This window comes from Triticum aestivum, chromosome 5B (genome assembly GCF_018294505.1).
Source record: "Triticum aestivum cultivar Chinese Spring chromosome 5B, IWGSC CS RefSeq v2.1, whole genome shotgun sequence".
NCBI lineage: Eukaryota > Viridiplantae > Streptophyta > Magnoliopsida > Poales > Poaceae > Triticum > Triticum aestivum.
The window spans coordinates 688640033-688660961 of NC_057807.1; the positions used below are offsets into that span (position 1 = coordinate 688640033).

A 20929-nucleotide genomic window follows, 5' to 3' on the forward strand; every position below is an offset into this window, starting at 1 on the left:
CGATGACTAAAAATTATCCACAAGTTAATATTCATAAATATTTACTAAATATTTTTGTTCATAATTTTGTTTAATATAAATAAAATCCACAAGTGAGTATTCTTAAAAAAACTGAATTTGAAAGTATGAATATTTTAATTATACAAATATTCTAAATAACATACTTATGAATTATAAAAATGTGTGTACAATAATTGAAACGTTTTCTTATTAAAAATATAGATATTCTAATTTTTATTAAATATTTATGATATTTTCAATTAGGAAAACATTTTAAAATTAATTAATACAGTTACATTAATAATTGTAAAATAATATGTAATTTTCTTAAAAATTACATGAATATTTTTTAAGTATATTCTCTTATTTGTAGGTATATATTTATAACACACGAACATTTGAACTTTATTTTGATTGTTGTGATTAAAATTTACATGTGTTCTTAAATTTCAAGAAAAAAACTAACAAATGCAAACGGGCCATACTGATTGCAGCACATTTAAACCCCACAAGTTTAGGGCTTACAATACATAAAGCCTTGTTATCCATTGTTTACATCAAATTTCATTCAGTTAGGTGGCTACCATGGTCTGCTAGCTAGCTCATGTTTGGTGGTTTGAGTCCTAGTGGCTACTTCAAATTTACTTTCCCACCCTTTTTTTTGCCTCATTTGGAGTTGTGTATCGGAAGTTATGACCATTTTGCTAGAAGGTGTCCAGGCTGTCAATGTTGGGCAAGAATCTGAGAAATTTTACGGTAACTCTCCAAATTGACTGCTTATTCTCCCAAGAAAACCATGCAAAGTTGTTACTTTTTGGACTCTTTTCACACCTATCAAAGGGGGGTTGTCCTAGGTTATAGAAAACCCCATCACCATCATCTTTTAGGGGCATTTTGTCAAGCCTCCTGGCCACAAGCTTTTATGGAGCAAGATTGCTAGAGATCCGGGAGATCCTTACTATATTTGAGAGTTTATCCGGATTCGGGAGAATGAGCCTCTGGTATCCGCTAATTCCTGCTCTACAGTTCTGGCTATTTTGTGTTGGTTAGTCCCGGTTTGGGGTTCCGTGATTGTTCGGACTGCGGGTTGGAGTACTTGCAACTTTGCTCAGCCTTCCCCAACCTACGGGTCGTATCCAACCTTGACAGGTAAAAGATAGTTATCCTAGCTTCTTGCAGCTAGTTATACTTCCTGATTTGATACTACGATGTGAAGATCGGGCCACTCTCTTGCTTAAAGAATCTTTCCATGGGTTTGCGCATCAGATTTCATCGACGATTTCAGTGATTTTACAAGGATGGGATACTAATAATGGGAGAGATCAAAGGGTTGAATCAATCAGTGAATAAAGATTCCTGATTACGTTATTCATAAAGAAAACGCTGAAGACTTTGGCCTCAAAAATTGTGTTGTGGACATAGCGGCCGTATACCTGTATGATTGACATTGATCACATGGCTGATTCAGTTGACGACGATTAAGAAACTAGCGTGTACTTGCGTACACATTCGATGCCTTGGTGTCCTTATCATTTTTTTAGGAGTGATTGGTGTCCTTATCATGCTTCTTACGTTGTAATCTAACTTATCGATGCTCAGCTATCAAAGAGGTGAATCATCAGTTAACCTATCATCCAGCACTAACGAAGGAACAATTGGAAGAATGTCAAATCGGTTGTTCAGTTAACCTATCATTTGAATGTATTTAATTAAGAGACGAGGTAGTATAGTAGAGCTCGGTCGATCTTTGGAGGTTGCAGGCATGTGCACCTATACGACCGTTGGAACCGTGATCTCATAAGTTAACATTACAATCATTCTTCTCCATCATTCCTCACCTCATTCATAAGCTAGCTAGCTAGATTCCTATTTAAGCACCACCATTGTCACAATCATTCCTCACCTCCAAAACTACTCGATCGCCACAATATCTAGCAAGCAAGCTAACTGCGAGGGAAGCTCAACTATCTGATCACTCCCTGTTTCTTTCTGGGACTCTCAGCAGAAAGATGGTGGCCGGGATGCGCTTCCTGCAGCTGTTCGCGGTGGTTCTCGCGTTCTCCTTCGTGCCCGCCAAGTTCGGCTACTGGCTCCCGGCCCATGCCACCTTCTACGGCGGCGCCGACGGCTCGGACACAATGGGTAAGCTAGCTAACCCCGGCACCATCAATTTGCCAAATATTACTTATCATGCGTGCGTGCATGTCTGACTGTACGGTTTTGCATGTGCAATGTGCAGGTGGCGCATGTGGGTACGAGAACCTGTACAACGCGGGGTACGGGATCAACAATGCGGCGCTGAGCACGGCGCTCTTCAACAATGGCTTGTCGTGCGGGCAGTGTTACCTCATCACCTGTGACACCAGCAAGTCGAACATGTGCAAGCCCGGCACGTCCATCACCGTCTCCGCCACCAACTTCTGCCCTCCCAACTGGGCTCTCCCAGCGACAACGGAGGCTGGTGCAACCCTCCACGTGTCCACTTCGACATGTCCCAGCCCGCCTGGGAGAACCTCGCCATCTACCGCGCCGGCATCGTCCCCGTCCTTTACCAGCAGGTCGCGTGCCAGAGGCAGGGCGGCCTGCGCTTCACCATTAACGGCTTCAACTACTTTGAGCTCGTGCTGGTGACTAACATGGCCGGAAGCGGGTCGGTCAAGAGCATGTCAGTCAAGGGGACCAACACGGCGTGGATCCCCATGTCCCAGAATTGGGGCGCTAACTGGTAGTGCCTAGCGGGGCTGAAAGGACAAGCGCTTAGCTTCGCCATCACCTCCTCCGGAGGCCAGTACAAGGTGTTCCAGGACGTCGTGCCAGCCTGGTGGTTGTTCGGACAGACGTTCTCCACCTGGCAACAGTTTGACTACTAGCTAGTATAAACATTGTACAATTTTTATTCCGATTATCAGTTCGCTTCATTCAGAGCGGACATGCATGGAGCTGTCCAGACGCATACTCATTATCCCATTTTGATTGCTCAGTTCGTCGCACATCGAGTGGATGTAGATTTGAATTGTAAACTCTGTAATCCACGACTCCCTCTATGTCTCCTCTATCTGGAACAATATATACTAGAAGTGGACGTGTGCGCTTTGCTGCGTCGTTTTCTCTCCCCCGTTTCACATCTAAGTTTTGCTTCCATGGTTAAATTTAAGTTCTGTTTTACCTGTCTATATAAAATTCTCATGATAAGTTATCGATGCCGCTAATAGGGTAAACAAATAGAGCTGTATAGTTTAGGCAGCAAAATATATACGATGAAAATTACACCTACTGCCAACAGACTTCAATTTGGCTTGACGAAATACATCTTGATACAAAAATTCTTCATTACTGAAAAAAGTCTTATATAATTTCTCATCTTTTCCATTTAGTCCGATTTATTTAATTACAATTTCCTCCTCACCTCTCAAATATTGTACATTTCCACTATTCTTCTCTATTGCAAAAGCCCCCCGCGCGCAAAAAGAAGAAGAAGAAAGAATGTATTGACATAACCCTGAAGCAAAGGTAGTAATTAAAAAGTACCAATAAGTGGAAGGTTGCTCTGGTGGCAGGTGATGCTGGCGTCCGAGAGCATCATGGCGATGGTGAAGGTGAGTTGTACCGGTTGAAGAAGTTGGCGATGTCGTGACGATCGGCAATGGTGCGCAAGGTGAACTGGTTGGCCCCGAAGGCCAGGTTGCACGACCGAATGCCACAAGCGCCTACGACCAAGAAGAGAAGGACACAAGGAGTGTGGCAAGCTGGGAGCTGGTAGGGCCCTCACACTGATGCCCATTGGACGTGTTGCACGCCGAGGATGGAGGAAATGGAAGGCGACGGAGAGGGTGTGGATAAATATGCCGGTGAAGGAGGACATGGTGGCAACGGCGATGGTTGTGCAACGTCTGATGTAGTTGTTGCAGACGTACGCACCGAAGACGGTGGTGAAGTTCCTCCTGCCGAAGAAGACATTGAGGTGGGTGGCGGCGTTGACGCTTGGAATGTGGTACACCGTCGCCCGATACGCTAGCATGTTGAACAACGTTCAGATCGATCGTCCGAAGCTTCTCAAACGTCTCATTCCTTGTGATAATCCATATTCTCTTAGTTTTACTAGTCCAAAATTAATTTCAAAGAAACAAAAAGGGTGTTCAACTTTTGTGGAACTAGAAGATACCCCGCACGTTGCTGCAGTAATCTTATTAAAATCAATGAGTAATTAGGTGCTACATAAACAATTGAAATAAATAAAAATAAATTTAAGAATATTCTTGATTTACACTTTAGAATCATTAAAAAATATGAAGCATATAACAAAATGATATAAAAGAGAGAAAATTAGGTTGCAGCTAGAAGAGTGCTAATTCTAAAAACAGTGAAGAATCAACTATATACATATGCTCCAACCATCCAACACATATATACCTTGTCCATGAGAGTACAAAACTTAGTGCAAATAAAAGTAACTGATGACTTACATGCATGAACGGACTATTAACGCAAAAGGTGTAACTTATAACTTAGATGCATGACTTGTTGATGTAGCATTGTTGTACAGGTAGAAAAAGTAGGAAGTGGCTCATAGTTATTTCTTTACTTTCAAACTGATGGGTTATAGTTATTTAGCAATAGAGGAAAAGAGTGGCGCTTAAGAAAACGTAACGATCAACTATATAGGTGTGCTCGAAGCACTCGACGCATATACAGTGTCTATATGAACACAAAAGTAAAAAAAATTAATCGATTACTGGCATGCACGGACAGATGATTTTTTTTTTGCGGATGAACACGGACAGGTGATTTGACAACGTAAGATAGATAAGCTAATGCAAAAAAGTGAATTATAACTTACATGCATGGCATGCTGGTGTGGCATGGTTGCATGACAAGGAATAGTATGTTGTGGGTTGTAGTGCATGTCTTGATTTAATGCAATGTGATTTAGAACCTACATAGAACGTTAGTGCATGTTGCATGTTAGAGAATTCTCATGATTGGACGGCTGCTAGTGGATCAAACTAGCAAATCTAATGGCTACAATAATTTTAAAGATGTCGAGGCATACATTTTAAAAAGATTAGAAGTAGTGAAGATCAGTCTTTGCAAAAAAGAAAATTAATCTAGTCAACAGTAAATTTGAAATGGGGACACATCAGCGCCTGTAGCTCAGTGGATAGAGCGTCCGTTTCCTAAGCGGAAGGTCGTAAGTTCGACCCCTACCTGGCGCGTGTTTTTATTTTAGCTGTACTGTATCAAATCTAATTACCTGGCTTCATTTCTATTTAGCTGATGATGATTGTCTGCTGACAAAGCTGGGCGTAAGCCTTCTTCTCTACAAATTAGTGAATTGTTTGATTTGCTATACTGTTTAAAGCTAATTACCTGGTTTCAATTCTTTTTAGCTGATTGTCTTCTCCCAAAGCATTCCAACAAAGCTGGGCGTCAGCCTTCTCCCTAGAAATTAATGAATTATTGGATTTCCTATACTCTTTGAGTGCTAATTGACTGACTTTGCACATTCTAGCTTGTCTATAATTTGGCGGACACTAACTTTTCTTTTTTGCCAGAAAACTTTCGATCAATTCATCCACTGTCAAGGCAGACTAAGGTATAGCCTAAGTGGTGGGAAGGGGCTGACGCCTTCCCATCCACCCAGCTTCAAGGCATGATACTTGCAATTTGAGTTTATTGGACCAATTATACTTTAGGGGTTCCCTTACAGTCTTTCTGTCAAAAAAAAAGTAGTGCAAAGAACATTAGAAATAAAAAAATGCATCCAGATCCGTAGACCATCTAGCGACGACTACTAGCACTGGAGCGAGCCACCGTCTTCAACCCTCCCTCGTCGGAGCCGGGCAAACCTTCATGCAATCGGGCCCTTTCCTATTTTACGCGTAGTTCGCTATCCAGCGACCTACCATATACCTTGTCGTGCGCTCCTCCTCTCAGTCGGCCAGCCCACACCGTCTGTTTCAGAAGGTTCTAAAACCTTCCCTGAATCCGGTTTCTCCTTTTTATTATATTTTTATTGCATTTCCTTTTCCCTTTTATGCTTTCACTTTTATGTATTTTTAATAAAAGCCGTTATCAAGCGCGTGCACTTTTCCAAATTGGTCAACATTCTTTAAAATCACACAATACTTTCAGAAATAAGTGGATATTTTTAAAATTCATGAACTTCTTTGGAAAACGACAATGATTTTCAAATTACAGATTTTTTTAAAATGTAAGAAAATCTTTTAAATTCATGACCATCTTTTGTATTTGTAAACATTTTTCTAATTGATTAACTTTTTCCGAAATTTGTGAAAAAATTAGGAATTTCGAACATTTTACGAAAGGGAAAATATTTTATGAATTTCAGAACATATTTAAAAAAATAAAATTAAAATTTATGAGCCATTTATAATATGTGAAAAATTATAGAATCATGCTTTTTCTTAAATTTAGAGCATTTATTGTTGGATTTGGGGTTCCTGAATTTTTTTTAAAATTTAAAATATAGAAAAAGAAACAAAAACAAAGTAGCGAAAGAAGAAAAACAAAAAACAAATAAAAATAAGGGGCTCCTAATCAAAGGGTATCCCTTCGAGGGCTCCTGCAAAGTTCAGTTTTTTAGCGTGAGAGCACGCCATGTATTGCATGAAAATTAAAAAAGTTTGAGAATACTAAAGTATGAAATAATTGCTTGGCTGAAACTGGGGTTGTGCATGATTTAAATATTTTATGTGATGAAGATAGAGCATAGCCAGACTATATGATTTTGTAGGGATAACTTTTTTTGGCCATGTTATTTTGAGAAGACATAATTACTTTGTTAGTATGCTTGAAGTATTATTATTTTTATGTCAATATTAAACTTTTGTCTTGAATCTTTCGGATCTGAATATTCTTGCCACATAAAGAGAGATTACATTGATAAATATGTTAGGTAGCATTCCACATCAAAAATTCTATTTTTTATCATTTACCTACTCGAGGACGAGCAGGAATTAATCTTGGGGATGCTTGATACGTCTCCAACGTATCTATAATTTTTGATTGTTTCATGCTATTATATTATCCATCTAGGATGCTTTATATGCATTTATATGCTATTTTATATGATTTTTGGGACTAATCTATAAACCTAGAGCCCAGTGCCAGTTTCTGTTTTCTCCTTATTTTTGAGTTTTACAGAAAAGGAATACCAAACGGAGTCCAATTGACGTGCCAATTTTTGATGATTTCTTATGGACCAAAAGAAGCCCCTGGATTGAAAGAGTTGGGCCAGAAGAGTCTCGGGCTGCCCACGAGGGTGGGGGGGGGGGCACCCCCTGTCTCATGGACAGCCCGGAAACCTCTCTGACTTGTTGCCGGCGCCAAAAATTCCTATAAATACTGAAACCTCCAGAAAATAGCATAGATCGGGAGTTCCGCCGCCGCAAGCCTATGTAGCCACCAAAAACCAATCGGGTCCCTGTTCCGACACCCTGCCGGAGGGGGATCCCTCACCGGTGGCCATCTTCATCCTCCAGGCGCTCTCCATGACGAGGAGGGAGTAGTTCACCCTCGGGGCTGAGGGTATGTACCAGTAGCTATGTGTTTGATCTCTCTCTCTTTCTCTCTCTCTCTCTCTCTCTCGTGTTATTGATTTGGCACAATCTTGATGTACCGTGAGCTTTGCTATTATAGTTGGATCTTATGATGTTTCTCCCCCTCTACTCTCTTGTAATGGATAGAGTTTTCCCTTTGAAGTTATCTTATCGGATTGAGTCTTTAAGGATTTGAGAACACTTGATGTATGTCTTGCATGTGCTTATCTATGGTGACAATGGGATATCACGTGATCTACTTGATGTATGTTTTGGTGATCAAATTGCGGGTTCAGTGACCCTGTGAACTTATGCATAGGGGTTGGCACACGTTTTCGTCTTGACTCCCCGGTAAAAACTTTGGGGCACTCTTTGAAGTTCTTTGTGTTGGTTGAATAGATGAATCTGAGATTGTGTGATGCATATCGTATAATCATACCCACAGATACTTGAGGTGACATTGGAGTATCTAGGTGACATTAGGGTTTTGGATGATTTGTGTCTTAAGGTGTTATTCTAGATCGAACGGAAAGAATAGCTTCATGTTATTTTACTACAGACTCTTGAATAGATCGATCAGAAAGGATAACTTTGAGGTGGTTTCGTACCCTACAATAATCTCTTCGTTTGTTCTCCGCTATTACTGACTTTGGAGTGACTCTTTGTTGCATGTCGAGGGATAGTTATATGATCTAGTTATGTTATTATTGTTGAGAGAACTTGCACTAGTGAAAGTATGAACCTTAGGCCTTGTTTCCTAGCATTGCAATACCGTTTACGCTCACTTTTACCACTTGTTACCTTGCTGTTTTTATATTTTTAGATTACAAATACTCATATGTACCATCCATATTGCACTTGTATCACCATCTCTTCGCCGAACTAGTGCACCTATACAATTTGCCATTGTATTGGGTGTGTTGGGGACACAAGAGACTCTTTGTTATTTGGTTGCAGGGTTGTTCGAGAGAGACCATCTTCATCCTATGCCTCCCACAGATTGATAAACCTTATGTCATCCACTTGAGGGAAATTTGCTACTGTCCTACAAACCTCTGCACTTGGAGGCCCAAAAACGTCTACAAGAAGAAGGTTGTGTAGTAGACATCACGCACCGATGGCACGGTCACATACCTTGCTGCTTGTCTGGCTCATGATGTGGATGATCCAACCGCCGAACCACGCAGTTATCAAGCCGCTATGAGTATCCCACACTGGAACAAGAATATCATGCTCTTATGCAGAATAAGACCGGGACACTTGTTCCACCTCCGTCTCGTGTCAACATCATCGATTCAAAGTGGGTTTTCAAGGTGAAGAAACATGGAGAAGGTTCCATTGAGCGCTACAAAGCGCGTCTTGTGGCTAAGGGCTTTAAAAAGCATCAGGGATTGGACTATGAGGATACATTCAGCCCCGTTGTCAAGCCTACCACTATTCGACTTCTTTTGTCTCTGGCAGTTTCTCGTGGATGGTCTCTCCGCCAGCTTGACGTGCAGAACGCTTTTCTACATGGACTGCTTGAAGAGGAGGTTTACATGAGGCAGCCACCTGGATTTGTTGATCACACTCAGCCTTATCACCTCTGTCGTCTAGCAAAGGCTCTCGATGGACTAAAACAGGCGCCTCGTGCCTGGCATGCTCGCCTTGCTTCAGCTTTACGCACTCATGGATTCATTCCTTCGACTGCTGATACTTCACTGTTCTTGTTTGAGCAACGAGTGTGACCATGTACCTTCCTGTGTACGTGGATGATATTGTCCTCGTTAGCTCCTCTCCGACGGCTGCTGATGCTCTTGTGACTGCGCTTGGTCATGATTTTGCAGTTAAGGATTTGGGACAACGTCAGTTCTTCCTGGGTATTGAAGTCGCTCATCAGTCTCGTGGCAGTTTGGCTCTCACCCAGAAGAAGTACTCTCTTGATCTTCTGCGCCGTGCTGGTATGCTCAAGTGCAAGACATCGCCTACGCCCATGTCCTTCACTGACAAACTTTCAGCTGCTAATGGTGCTCTTCTATCTCCTGAGGATGCTACCGAGTATAGGAGTATTGTTGGTGGCCTGCAGTATCCGACGATCACACGTCCTGATCTCTCCTTTGCGGTTAACAGGGTGTGCCAGTATCTTCATACACCTACTAACGTGCACTGGTCTGCTGTGAAGCACATATTGCACTATGTGCATCTCCCTATCTCCTTTGGTCTTCATCTGCGCCCCAGTTCCTCTGGAGTTCTTTCTGCATTCTCAGATGCTGATTGGGCTGGGTGTCCAGATGACAGGCGATCTACGGGGGGACATGCAGTGTTCTTGTTGCCTAATCTGATCGCCTGGAGTGCACGCAAGCAAGCCACTGTTTCCCGCAGCAGCACAGAGGCCGAGTACAATTCAGTTGCCAATGCGACTGCTGAACTTATATGGATTGAGTCCCTACTTCGAGAGCTAGGAGTTGCTCAGCCGCATCCGTCGGTCCTCTGGTGTGACAACATCGGTGCTACGTTTTTGTCATCAAACCAGGTGTTCCATGCACGGACTAAACACATTGAGATTGACTATCATTTTGTGACGGAACGTGTCGCACAGAAGCTACTACACCAGCATCGTAGGTGAAAACCCATGTCCATTCCAACGGACTCGGTGTCGTCGACGTGCTGCATAGTGACCCTCTTGGGGACATGGTCGGTGAGTGCGGGTTTCTTCCGCTCACGACATCGTGTTTGAGCTGGTTTGGAACGGTAAAGAATGGTATCGTAGGGGCACGGAGCTGCCGTTTAAATGGCCGCCACAAACTCATTTGTAAACGGACACACTCGTGCAGCATAATTGGATTGCATTTAGTGCAGCCCATTTTATAAATGTTAGTTTTTTCCCTTTTGTAGAAATTTCTAAAATATGTAAACTATAATCACTGTATAAAAGTTAGGTTCGAATATTTGTGTATTATCAATAATATAAATACAATAAATAACTTACATACAAATTATTCATGTGATTTTCAAAAAAAATCATTTTTACTTATATTTTTTATATAAACCATGTGTGTATTGGAATGTTAGTAAATACAAACATTTTGAGTATGAACCTGTACAGTATATTTAAAAATGTTTAGTAAATACAAAAAATCATACACTCGAGGCCTATATTTCAATTACTCCCTCTGTTCATTTTTATAAAACCTTGAAGACATTTCAGACAATGTGCAAAACTATCCATTTTGAGTTGTCTGAAACGACTTACAAAAGTGAACGGAGGGAGTATATGAAATTATGAATATAAGCGGCCAATGAAAATTATGCACAAATGAAATTTATATGAAAATTATGAATATAGGCGATGAGTAAAAGTTATACACAAGTTAATATTCATAAATATTTACTAAATATTTGTGTTCATAATTTTGTTTAATATAAATATAATCCACAAGTGAATATTCTTAAAAAACTGAATTTCAAAGAATGAATATTTTAATTATACAAATATTTTAAACAACATACTTACGAATTATAAAAATGTGTGTACAATAACTGGAATGTTTGTATTATTCAAAAATATAGAAATGTTATTTTTAAAAATATTTGTGATATTTTAGATTAGAAAATATTTTAAAATCAGTTTATATAGTTACATTAATAATTGAAAATAATATGTAATTATCTTAAAATTACATGAACATTTTTGAAGTATGTTCTCTTACTTGTAAGTATATATTTATAACACAAGAATATTTAAACTTTATTTTGATTGTTGCTATTAAAATTTACATGTGTTCTTAAATTTCAAGAAAAAACAAACAAATGCAAATGGGCCGTACTGATTGCAGCACATTTAAACCCCACAAGTTTAGGGCTTACAATACATAAAGCCTTGTTATCCATTGTTTACATCCAATTTCATTCAGTTAGGTGGCTACCATGGTCTGCTAGCTAGCTCATGTTTGGTGGTTTGAGCCCTAGTTGCTACTTCAAATTTACTTTCCCTTTTTTTTTTGCATCATTTGGAGTTGTGTATCGGAAGTTATGACCATTTTGCTGGTAGGTGTCCAGGCTGTTAATGTTGGGCAAGAATCCGAGAGATTTTACGGTAACTCTCCAAGTTGACTGCTTATTCTTCCAAGAAAACCATGCAAAGTTATTACTTTTTGGACTCTTTTCACACCTATCAAGGGGGGTTGTCCTAGGTTATAAAAAACCCATCACCATCATCTTTTAGGGGCATTTTGTCAAACCTCCTGGCCACAAGCTTTTATGGAGCAAGATTGTTAGAGATCCGAGAGATCCTTACTATATTTGAGAGGTTATCCGGATTCGGGAGAAGGAGCTTCTGGTATCCGCTAATTCCTGCTCTACAGTTCTGGCTATTTTGTGTTGGTTAGTCCCGGTTTGGGGTTCCGTGATTGTTCGGACTGCGGGTTGGAGTACTTGCAACTTCGCTCAGCCTTCCCCAACCTACGGGTCGTATCCAACCTTGACAGGTTAAAGATAGTTACCCTAGGTTCTTGCAGCTAGTTATACTTCCTGATTTGATCCTACAATGTGAAGATCGGGCTACTCTCTTGCATAAAGAATCTTCTCATGGGTTTGCGCATCAGATTTCATCGATGATTTCGGTGATTTTACAAGGATGGGATACTAAAGTATGTAATCAGAGAGATCAAAGGGTTGAATCGATCAATGAATAAAGATTTCTGATTAAGGTGTTCATAAAGAAAACGCTGAAGACTTTCGCCTCAAAAATTGTGTTGTAGACATAGCGGCCGTATACCAGTATGATTGACATTGATCACATGGCTGATTCAGTTGACGACGATTAAGAAACTAGCGTGTACTTGCGTACACATTCGATGCCTTGGTGTCCTTATCATTATTTTTAGGAGTGATTGGTGTCCTTATCATGCTTCTTACGTTGTAATCTAACTTATCGATGCTCAGCTATCAAAGAGGTGAATCACGCGCTTCAAGAATTGGAGGTGGTTGGGCTTGCAGTTAGAGGCTTCTTAGAAATTTTAACTAGTTGGTGGCTAGCGTGACATCCCGCACTAACGAAGGAACAATTGGAAGAATGTCAAATCGGTTGTTCAGTTAACCTATCATTTTGAATGTATTCAATTAAGAGACGAGGTAGTATAGTAGAGCTCGGTCGATCTGACCTGCATTGGATGATTAGAACGCGCAAGTCAATCTTTGGAGGTTGCAGCCATGTGCACCTACACGACCGTTGGAACCGCGATCTCATACGTTAACATGACAATCATTCTTCTCCATCATTCCTCACCTCATTCATAAGCTAGCTAGCTAGATCCCTATTTAAGCACCAGCATTGTCACAATCATTCCTCACCTCCAAAACCACTCGATCGCCACAATATCTAGCAAGCTAGCTAACTGCAAGGGAAGCTCAACCATCTGATCACTCCCTGTTTCTTTCCGGGACTCAGCACAAACATGGTGGCTGGGACGCGCTTTGTGCAGCTGTTCGCGGTGGTTCTCGCGTTCTCCTTCGTGCCCGCCAAGTCCGGCTACTGGCTCCCGGCCCATGCCACGTTCTACGGCGGCGCCGACGGTTCTGACACAATGGGTAGGCTAGCTAATCAAGCCTTAACCTCGGCACCATCAATTTGCCAAATATTACCTATCATGCGTGCGTGCATGTCTGACTTTACGGTTTTGCATGTGCAATGTGCAGGTGGCGCATGCGGGTACGAGAACTTGTACAACGCGGGGTACGGGATCAACAACGCGGCGCTCAGCACGGCGCTCTTCAACAATGGCTTGTCGTGCGGGCAGTGTTACCTCATCACTTGTGACACCAGCAAGTCGAGCATGTGCAAGCCCGGCACGTCCATCACCGTCTCTGCCACCAACTTCTGCCCTCCCAACTGGGCCCTCCCGAGCGACAACGGTGGCTGGTGCAACCCTCCCCGTGTCCACTTCGACATGTCCCAGCCCGCCTGGGAGAACCTCGCCATCTACCGCGCCGGCATCGTCCCCGTCCTCTACCAGCAGGTCGCGTGCCAGAGGCAGGGCGGCCTGCGCTTCACCATTAACGGCTTCAACTACTTTGAGCTCGTGCTGGTGACCAACATGGCCGGGAGCGGATCGGTCAAGAGCATGTCAGTCAAGGGGACCAACACGGCATGGATCCCCATGTCCCAGAACTGGGGCGCTAACTGGCAGTGCCTAGCGGGGCTGAAAGGACAAGCGCTCAGCTTCGCCATCACCTCCTCCGGAGGCCAGTACAAGGTGTTCCAGGACGTCGTGCCGGCCTGGTGGTTATTCGGACAGACCTTCTCCACGTGGCAACAGTTCGACTACTAGCTAGTATAGACATTGTACAATTTGCATTCCGATCATCAGTTCGCTTCGTTCAGAGCGAACATGCATTATCCCATTTTGATTGTTCAGTTCGTTGCCCATGGAGTGGATGTAGATTTGAACTGTAAAATCTGTAATCCACGACTCCCTCTATGTCTCCTATATCTGGAACAATATATACTAGAAGTGGACGTGTGCGCTTTGCTGCGTCGTTTTCTCTCCCTCGTTTCACATTTAATGTTAGAATATTAGGCAAGTTCATGATTAATTCCAGTAAATAATTCATGACTAGAAGAGATACTAGCATGCAATAATCTAGCAAACTAGAAGAACAGCAAGACATGCATAACAGCAGCAAGCACGTAACAATAGCTGTAGAAACAGACATGAACAAAGGATGTTGGACGTACTGATCGTTAGCTATTATGGGTGCGACAGTGTTGATGACGATGTTGGCGACGATCTGCTGCTGACGGCGATGAATACGACGATGAGTAGCACCGCCCGACTTGGACGGAAGACGGCCCGTGATGACGAATTTGAGCAGTCGCGCACAGCGCTTCCCAAAAACCTAATTCGTCCTCTCCCGGTGCAGGATCGCAAAGACGAACGGTTCCGGAGACCTGCTCTCCCACGCGCCGATGCACGCCGGCGTTTGGGATGGAGTAGACTACGATGGCGGCGCAAGTTGTGAGATGAGGCAAAACCCTAGATGTTTTTCGGTGTGTCTCTGGCCGTAGCCGGTAGCTGTATATATATTAGGACCAGAGGCGGTATTGTGTCGCGACCACAATCCCAAACCGACTTGACCATAATCCCAAACCGACTTGGTTTCTAATTCGTATACTTACCGGACAAAAATCAAAACTTATCTGCCAAGACATAAAAAATAAAACGGCAAAAGAAAGCTGCGCTCCTGCAAGGAGACGGACCGGATTTCGGCGGACCATTCACGCGCACGTCGCATGTACGCGCGGCCCGGCCCGGCCCCGCCCCGCCCCCCCCGGCCAGGCGAGGCGAGCGAGCGCGCGCGTGTGGTTTTCCCTTTCTCTTCTCACACACCACTTAGAGTGGTGGAGAGAACCCACTATATAAAGAGGTCCAACTCTTCTTCAACTTCCAAGGTGGGACTAAACTTAGCACCACCACTTGCCATTTTACACATGGGCTTTGAGATTTCAGAAATTGCTATGGGCCTAGCCCATTAATTCTAACAATCCCCCACCAGATCTCAAATACCCATTTAGAGATTTGCCTTCTCTCACCACTTGTTTAATATACCAGTGTTTCAGCAGAGACTGTTAAGTTGAACTTCTGCCTAGAACTTTAAGCTACATCCATTCACAACTTGACAATGGACTATGCCTTGAATTGCTAGTTTTGTGTGAACAGGTTTCACTCAAAGTCTTAACCAGTACCTGACCGCCAGTAGGCTACCCCGCGGTTTGGAGCTTATACGTCATACTCCCTGGTCTCTTCGTGAGTTTACTAGAGATCACCCAAATCTCATAGACTGCGACGTTTACAGTCAGAACTCATATAGGTGTGTTCTTTCAAGACTGCTCTGTAGGACAGCATCTTTGCTAATTATAGCCAATAGAACCACATTAAGGCATGTTGCCGACCTGCCTTACAGATCTGAGCCTTACAGCTCTGAGAGTTTTGCATCTTCACTTGGAGACGATCATAAGTTATTACTCTCCTCAGTTAACCAATAGCTTGTTCTTCCCAGATCCTAATTCACGGGATCTCCGATCACAAAGGTTGGGTTACTACTATGGTGTAACATCTATGGGTCTCATACCCATCTCCCTCGATGCAATATCTATCACATTTCGTGATAGTCCCTTTGTAAAGGGATCTGCCAGGTTTTTGTCTGTTTGTATATACGTAACAGTTATTACTCCGGAGTTTCTCAACTTCCTGACAGACTTCAAACGTCTTTTCACATGTCTTGATGACTTTGCATTATCTTTAGAATTGTTCACTTTAGCGATAACCGTTTGGTTATCACAATTCATAAGAATAGCCGGTACAGGTTTTTCAACAACCGGCAAGTCCATCAAGAGCTCACGCAGCCATTCTGCCTCAACAGTAGCTGTGTCCAAAGCAGTTAATTCTGCTTCCATAGTTGACCTCGTCAATATGGTTTGCTTGCAAGACCTCCATGACACTGCGCCACCACCATGAGTAAATACATACCCACTTGTTGCGTAAAGTACATCAACATCAGAGATCCAATTTGAATCACTATATCCTTCTAGCACAGCAGGATGCCCTGAATAAGTAATTCCGTAACTCATAGTACCTCTCAGATAGCACAAGACCCTTTCTAGTGCATGCCAATGATCATCACCCGGGTTGGACATGAACCTACTCAGTTTGCTCACAGCAAAAGAGATATCTGGTCTTGTAGCGCTAGCTAAGTACATGAGTGAACCGACAATTTGAGAGTATCTTAATTGATCTCTCGTTTCTTTCTTGTTCTTTCTGAGTGTCACGCTGGGATCATAAGGGTTGGAGAAGGCTTGCTATCCATAAAACCGAATCGGTTCAAGACCTTCTCAACATAGTGAGATTGCGTTAATGTAATCCCACTCTCATCCTTAATAAGTTTGATGTTTAGAATTACATCGGCTTCTCCCAGATCTTTCATGTCAAAACTTTTTGATAGAAAAGACTTGACCTCATTAATTGCATTAATGTTTGTACCAAAGATCAGTATGTCGTCCACATACAAACATAATATGACACTATTGCCCCCACCATGGCGATAGTAAACACACCTATCAGCCTCGTTAATGACAAATCCTGCAGAAGTCAAAGTTCTTTCAAACTTCTCATGCCATTGCTTAGGTGCCTGTTTCAGACCATACAAAGATTTTAACAACTTGCACACCTTTCTCTCTTCACCCTTTACCACAAACCCGTCAGGCTGATCCATATAGATCTCCTCTTCCAACTCTCCATTGAGAAAAGCTGTCTTTACATCCATTTGATGAATGATAAGACCATAAGAGGCAGCCAAGGAAAGTAACACTCGAATGGTGGTCATTCTAGCAACGGGTGAATAGGTGTCAAAGTAATCTTCGCCTTCTTTCTGAGTGTAGCCCTTGGCCACTAGCCGCGCCTTGTACTTATCAATAGTACCATCAGGCTTTAGCTTCTTTTTGAACACCCACTTACAGCCCACAGGTTTACAACCATATGGTCTATCAGTTAGTTCCCAAGTTCCATTAGAAAGAATTGAGTCCATCTCATTATGAACAGCTTCTTTCCAATCATCTACATCCGGAGATGCATATGCTTCTGCAATCGTCTTGGGTGTGTTGTCCACAAGGTATACAATGAAATCATCACCAAAAGATTTTGCAATCCTTTGTCTCTTGTTCCTTCTAGGAACTTCATTGTTATCCTTCTCAAGGACTTCCTCATGTGATTGTTCGAAATATTCATCAGTTGTACTAGATTCAGGAATTATCTCAGAAGAAAATCTAGCAATGCTATGCATATCTTTCATAGGAAATATGTTCTCAAAAAATGTTGCATCACGAGATTCCATTATAGTATCAACATGCATATCAGGTACTTCAGATTTTACCACTAAAAACCTATAAGCAATGCTCCGTTGAGCATACCCTAGAAAGACACAATCCACTGTCTTTGGTCCAAGTTTGCGTTTCTTAGGAATAGGAATATTGACCTTTGCCAAACATCCCCAAGTGCGCAAATAAGAAAGTGATGGTTTTCTCCCAACCCACTCCTCATAAGGGGTTTTCTCTTTATTATTGTTGGGAACTCTATTCAGGACATGACATGAAGTCAATAGAGCCTCCCCCCACCATGCCTTAGATAAACCAGCAGTGTCTAACATGGCATTCACCAAGTCAGTCAATGTGCGGTTTTTCCTCTCGGCCACTCCATTTGATTGAGGTGAATAGGGAGGCATCCTCTCATGAATAATACCATGTTCCTCACAAAATTCATCAAAAACTTTTGGAAAATACTCTCCACCACGATCGGACCTAAGACGCTTGATCTTTCTCTCTAGTTGATTTTCAACTTCAGCTTTATAGATTTTAAAGTAGTCTAATGCTTCATCTTTAGTTTGCAACAAATAAACATAGCAAAATCTATTCGCATCATCATGAAATATCTCTTTCCACCTTTTGTCAACACACCATTCATCTCACAAAGATCAGAATGTATGAGTTCTAGAGGCGCCAAGTTTCTCTCCTCGGCAGCCTTATGAGGCTTTCGAGGTTGCTTAGATTGCACACAACTATGGCACTTAGAACCTTTGGCAACTGTGAAGTTCGGAATTAAACTCATGCTGGATAGCCGAGACATTAAACCAAAATTAATATGACATAAACGAGAGTGCCAAATACTTGCATCATCGTTAACACTAGCACAAATTTGGTTTATTGACTTATTGCAAAAATCTGAAAGAGAAAAGCGGAACAAGCCTCCGCACTCATAGCCTTTTCCTATAAATTGTCCAAATCTTGACACGATTACTTTATTGGACTCTAAAACTACCTTAAATTCATCTCGACATAGAAGGGAGCCGCTAACTAGATTCTTGTTCATAGTAGGGACATGCTGCATGTTCCTTAGTTGCATGATCTTTCCCGAAGTAAACTTCAGATCCACCGTGCCAATGCCACGAACAGAAGCATGTGACCCATTCCCCATTAGGACGGAAGAATCCCTTGCGACCTGATAAGAAGTAAACAGGGAGATGTCAGCACACACATGAACGTTAGCACCCGAATCAATCCACCACGAAGATGATTGAAATACTGAAATCACAATAGGTAAATTACCATACCCATCAGTATTGCTAGCGGTCACCATGTTGACAGTCTTGGAGCTTGTTTTCCCTCTGCGGTCTGCACGTTCAGGGCATTCCTTGGAAAAGTGTCCAGGCTTCCCACAGGCGTAGCACTCTAGCTCATCCTTGTTGAACTTCTTCTTCTTGAAGGTAGTAGTCTTGGTAGGCTTGTTGACAACAGGTTTGTTCTTCCCTTTGTTCTTGTTCTGTGGGTACCTCTGCACCATGTTAGCAGTAGGCTGAACCTCACCTCCTTTTTCAGTGGTATCTTTAGCCCGAGCTTTTTCTTCAACATCAAGAGATGCAATCAGATTTTCAACTGATATCTCCTGTCTCTTATGCTTCAGAGTTGTGGAGAAATTCCTCCATGAAGGAGGCAACTTTGCAATCATGCACCCAGCCACGAATTTGTCGGGTAGAACACATTTAAGGATTTCAAGTTCCTTCACAATGCACTGTATCTCATGAGCTTGTTCAACCACAGAACGGTTATTCACCATCTTGTAGTCATGAAAACTCTCCATGATGTACAGTTCACTGCCTGCATCTGTTGCACCGAATTTTGCATTCAGTGCATCCCACAGAATTTTTCCGTCGTTTATGTGCATGTACACATCACACAGACGGTCAGCAAGAACACTCAGAATGCATCCCACAAACATAGTATTAGCTTCCTGGAATTTTCTCCAATCTTCGTCGGTCATTCCCTCTGGAGCACCAACACTAGCGTGGAAAACTTTCAGAGCAGTAAGCCAGAGCGTGGTCTTCACCTGCCACCTCTTAAAGTGCACACCGGTAAACTTATCCGGCCTCAGTGCATCAGCGAATCCAGCCATAGTTAACTCAGGAAATTGCCTACAATTAGGTTTTTGGATTGTTGGAATATTAGGCAAGTTCATGATTAATTCCAGTAAATAATTCATGACTAGAAGAGATACTAGCATGCAATAATCTAGCAAACTAGAAGAACAGCAAGACATGCATAACAGCAGCAAGCACGTAACAATAGCTGTAGAAACAGACATGAACAAAGGATGTTGGACGTACTGATCGTTAGCTATTATGGGTGCGACAGTGTTGATGACGATGTTGGCGACGATCTGCTGCTGACGGCGATGAATACGACGATGAGTAGCATCGCCCGACTTGGACGGAAGACGACCCGTGATGACGAATTTGAGCAGTCGCGCACAGCGCTTCCCAAAAACCTAATTCTTCCTCTCCCGGTGCAGGATCGCAAAGACGAACGGTTCCGGAGACCTGCTCTCCCACGCGCCGATGCACGCCGGCGTTTGGGATGGAGTAGACTACGATGGCGGCGCAAGTTGTGAGATGAGGCAAAACCCTAGATGTTTTTCGGTGTGTCTCTGGCCGTAGCCGGTAGCTGTATATATATTAGGACCAGAGGCGGTATTGTGTCGCGACCACAATCCCAAACTGACTTGGTTTCTAATTCGTATACTTACCGGACAAGAAATCAAAACTTGTCTGCCAAGACATAAAAAATAAAACGGCAAAAGAAAGCCGCGCTCCTGCAAGGAGACGGACCGGACTTCGGCGGACCATTCACGCGCATGTCGCATGTACGCGCGGCCCCGCCCCGCCCCGCCCCGCCCCGCCCCGGCCCGGCCAGGCCAGGCCAGGCCAGGCCAGCGAGCGCGCGCGTGTGGTTTTCCCTTTCTCTTCTCACACACCACTTAGAGTGGTGGAGAGAACCCACTATATAAAGAGGTCCAACTCTTCTTCAACTTCCAAGGTGGGACTAAACTTAGCACCACCACTTGCCATTTTACACATGGGCTTTGAGATTTCAGAAATTGCTATGGGCCTAGCCCATTAATTCTAACATTTAATCTTTGCTTCCATGGGTAAATGTAAGTTCTGTTTTACCTGTCTATATAAAATTCTCATGATAAGTTATTGATGCTGCTAATAGGGTAAACAAATAGAGCTGTATAGTTTAGGAAGCAAACACTAGTAGAGAAGAGGGCTTTGGTCCACCCCGGGTTAGCCCATTAGTCCCGGTTCAGTCTAGAACCGGGACTAATGGGGGCATTAGTCCCTGTTCGTGCGCCCAGGGGCCACATGGGCCATTTGTCCCGGTTGGTCTGGACCTTTTAGTCCCGGTTGGTGCCACGAACCGGGACTAAAGGGTGCGATGCCCATTAGTCCCGGTTCGTGGCACCAACCGGGACTAAAGGGTTAGACCTTTAGTACCGGTTCGTGCC

The 20929-nt window shown here is 42.8% G+C and overlaps 1 protein-coding gene, 1 non-coding gene and 1 pseudogene across 2 annotated transcripts; all 3 read left to right on the forward strand.

Annotated features, from left to right (window-relative positions):
- Window positions 1-2009: 2009 nt before the first annotated feature.
- On the forward strand, window positions 2010-2870 carry LOC123117689 (expansin-A31-like; annotated as a pseudogene).
- A 2270-nt stretch (window positions 2871-5140) lies between these two features.
- Window positions 5141-5213, forward strand: TRNAR-CCU (transfer RNA arginine (anticodon CCU)). Its single transcript has one exon. It is a non-coding gene; the product is annotated as a tRNA-Arg (tRNA).
- Window positions 5214-12900: 7687 nt separating this feature from the next.
- LOC123117690 (expansin-A31) lies at window positions 12901-14013 on the forward strand. The gene is made up of 2 exons (XM_044538392.1): window positions 12901-13127; window positions 13236-14013. The coding sequence occupies exons 1-2, from the start codon at window positions 12995-12997 to the stop codon at window positions 13865-13867; spliced, it is 765 nt and encodes a 254-aa protein (XP_044394327.1). The 5' UTR covers window positions 12901-12994; the 3' UTR covers window positions 13868-14013.
- Window positions 14014-20929: the final 6916 nt, after the last annotated feature.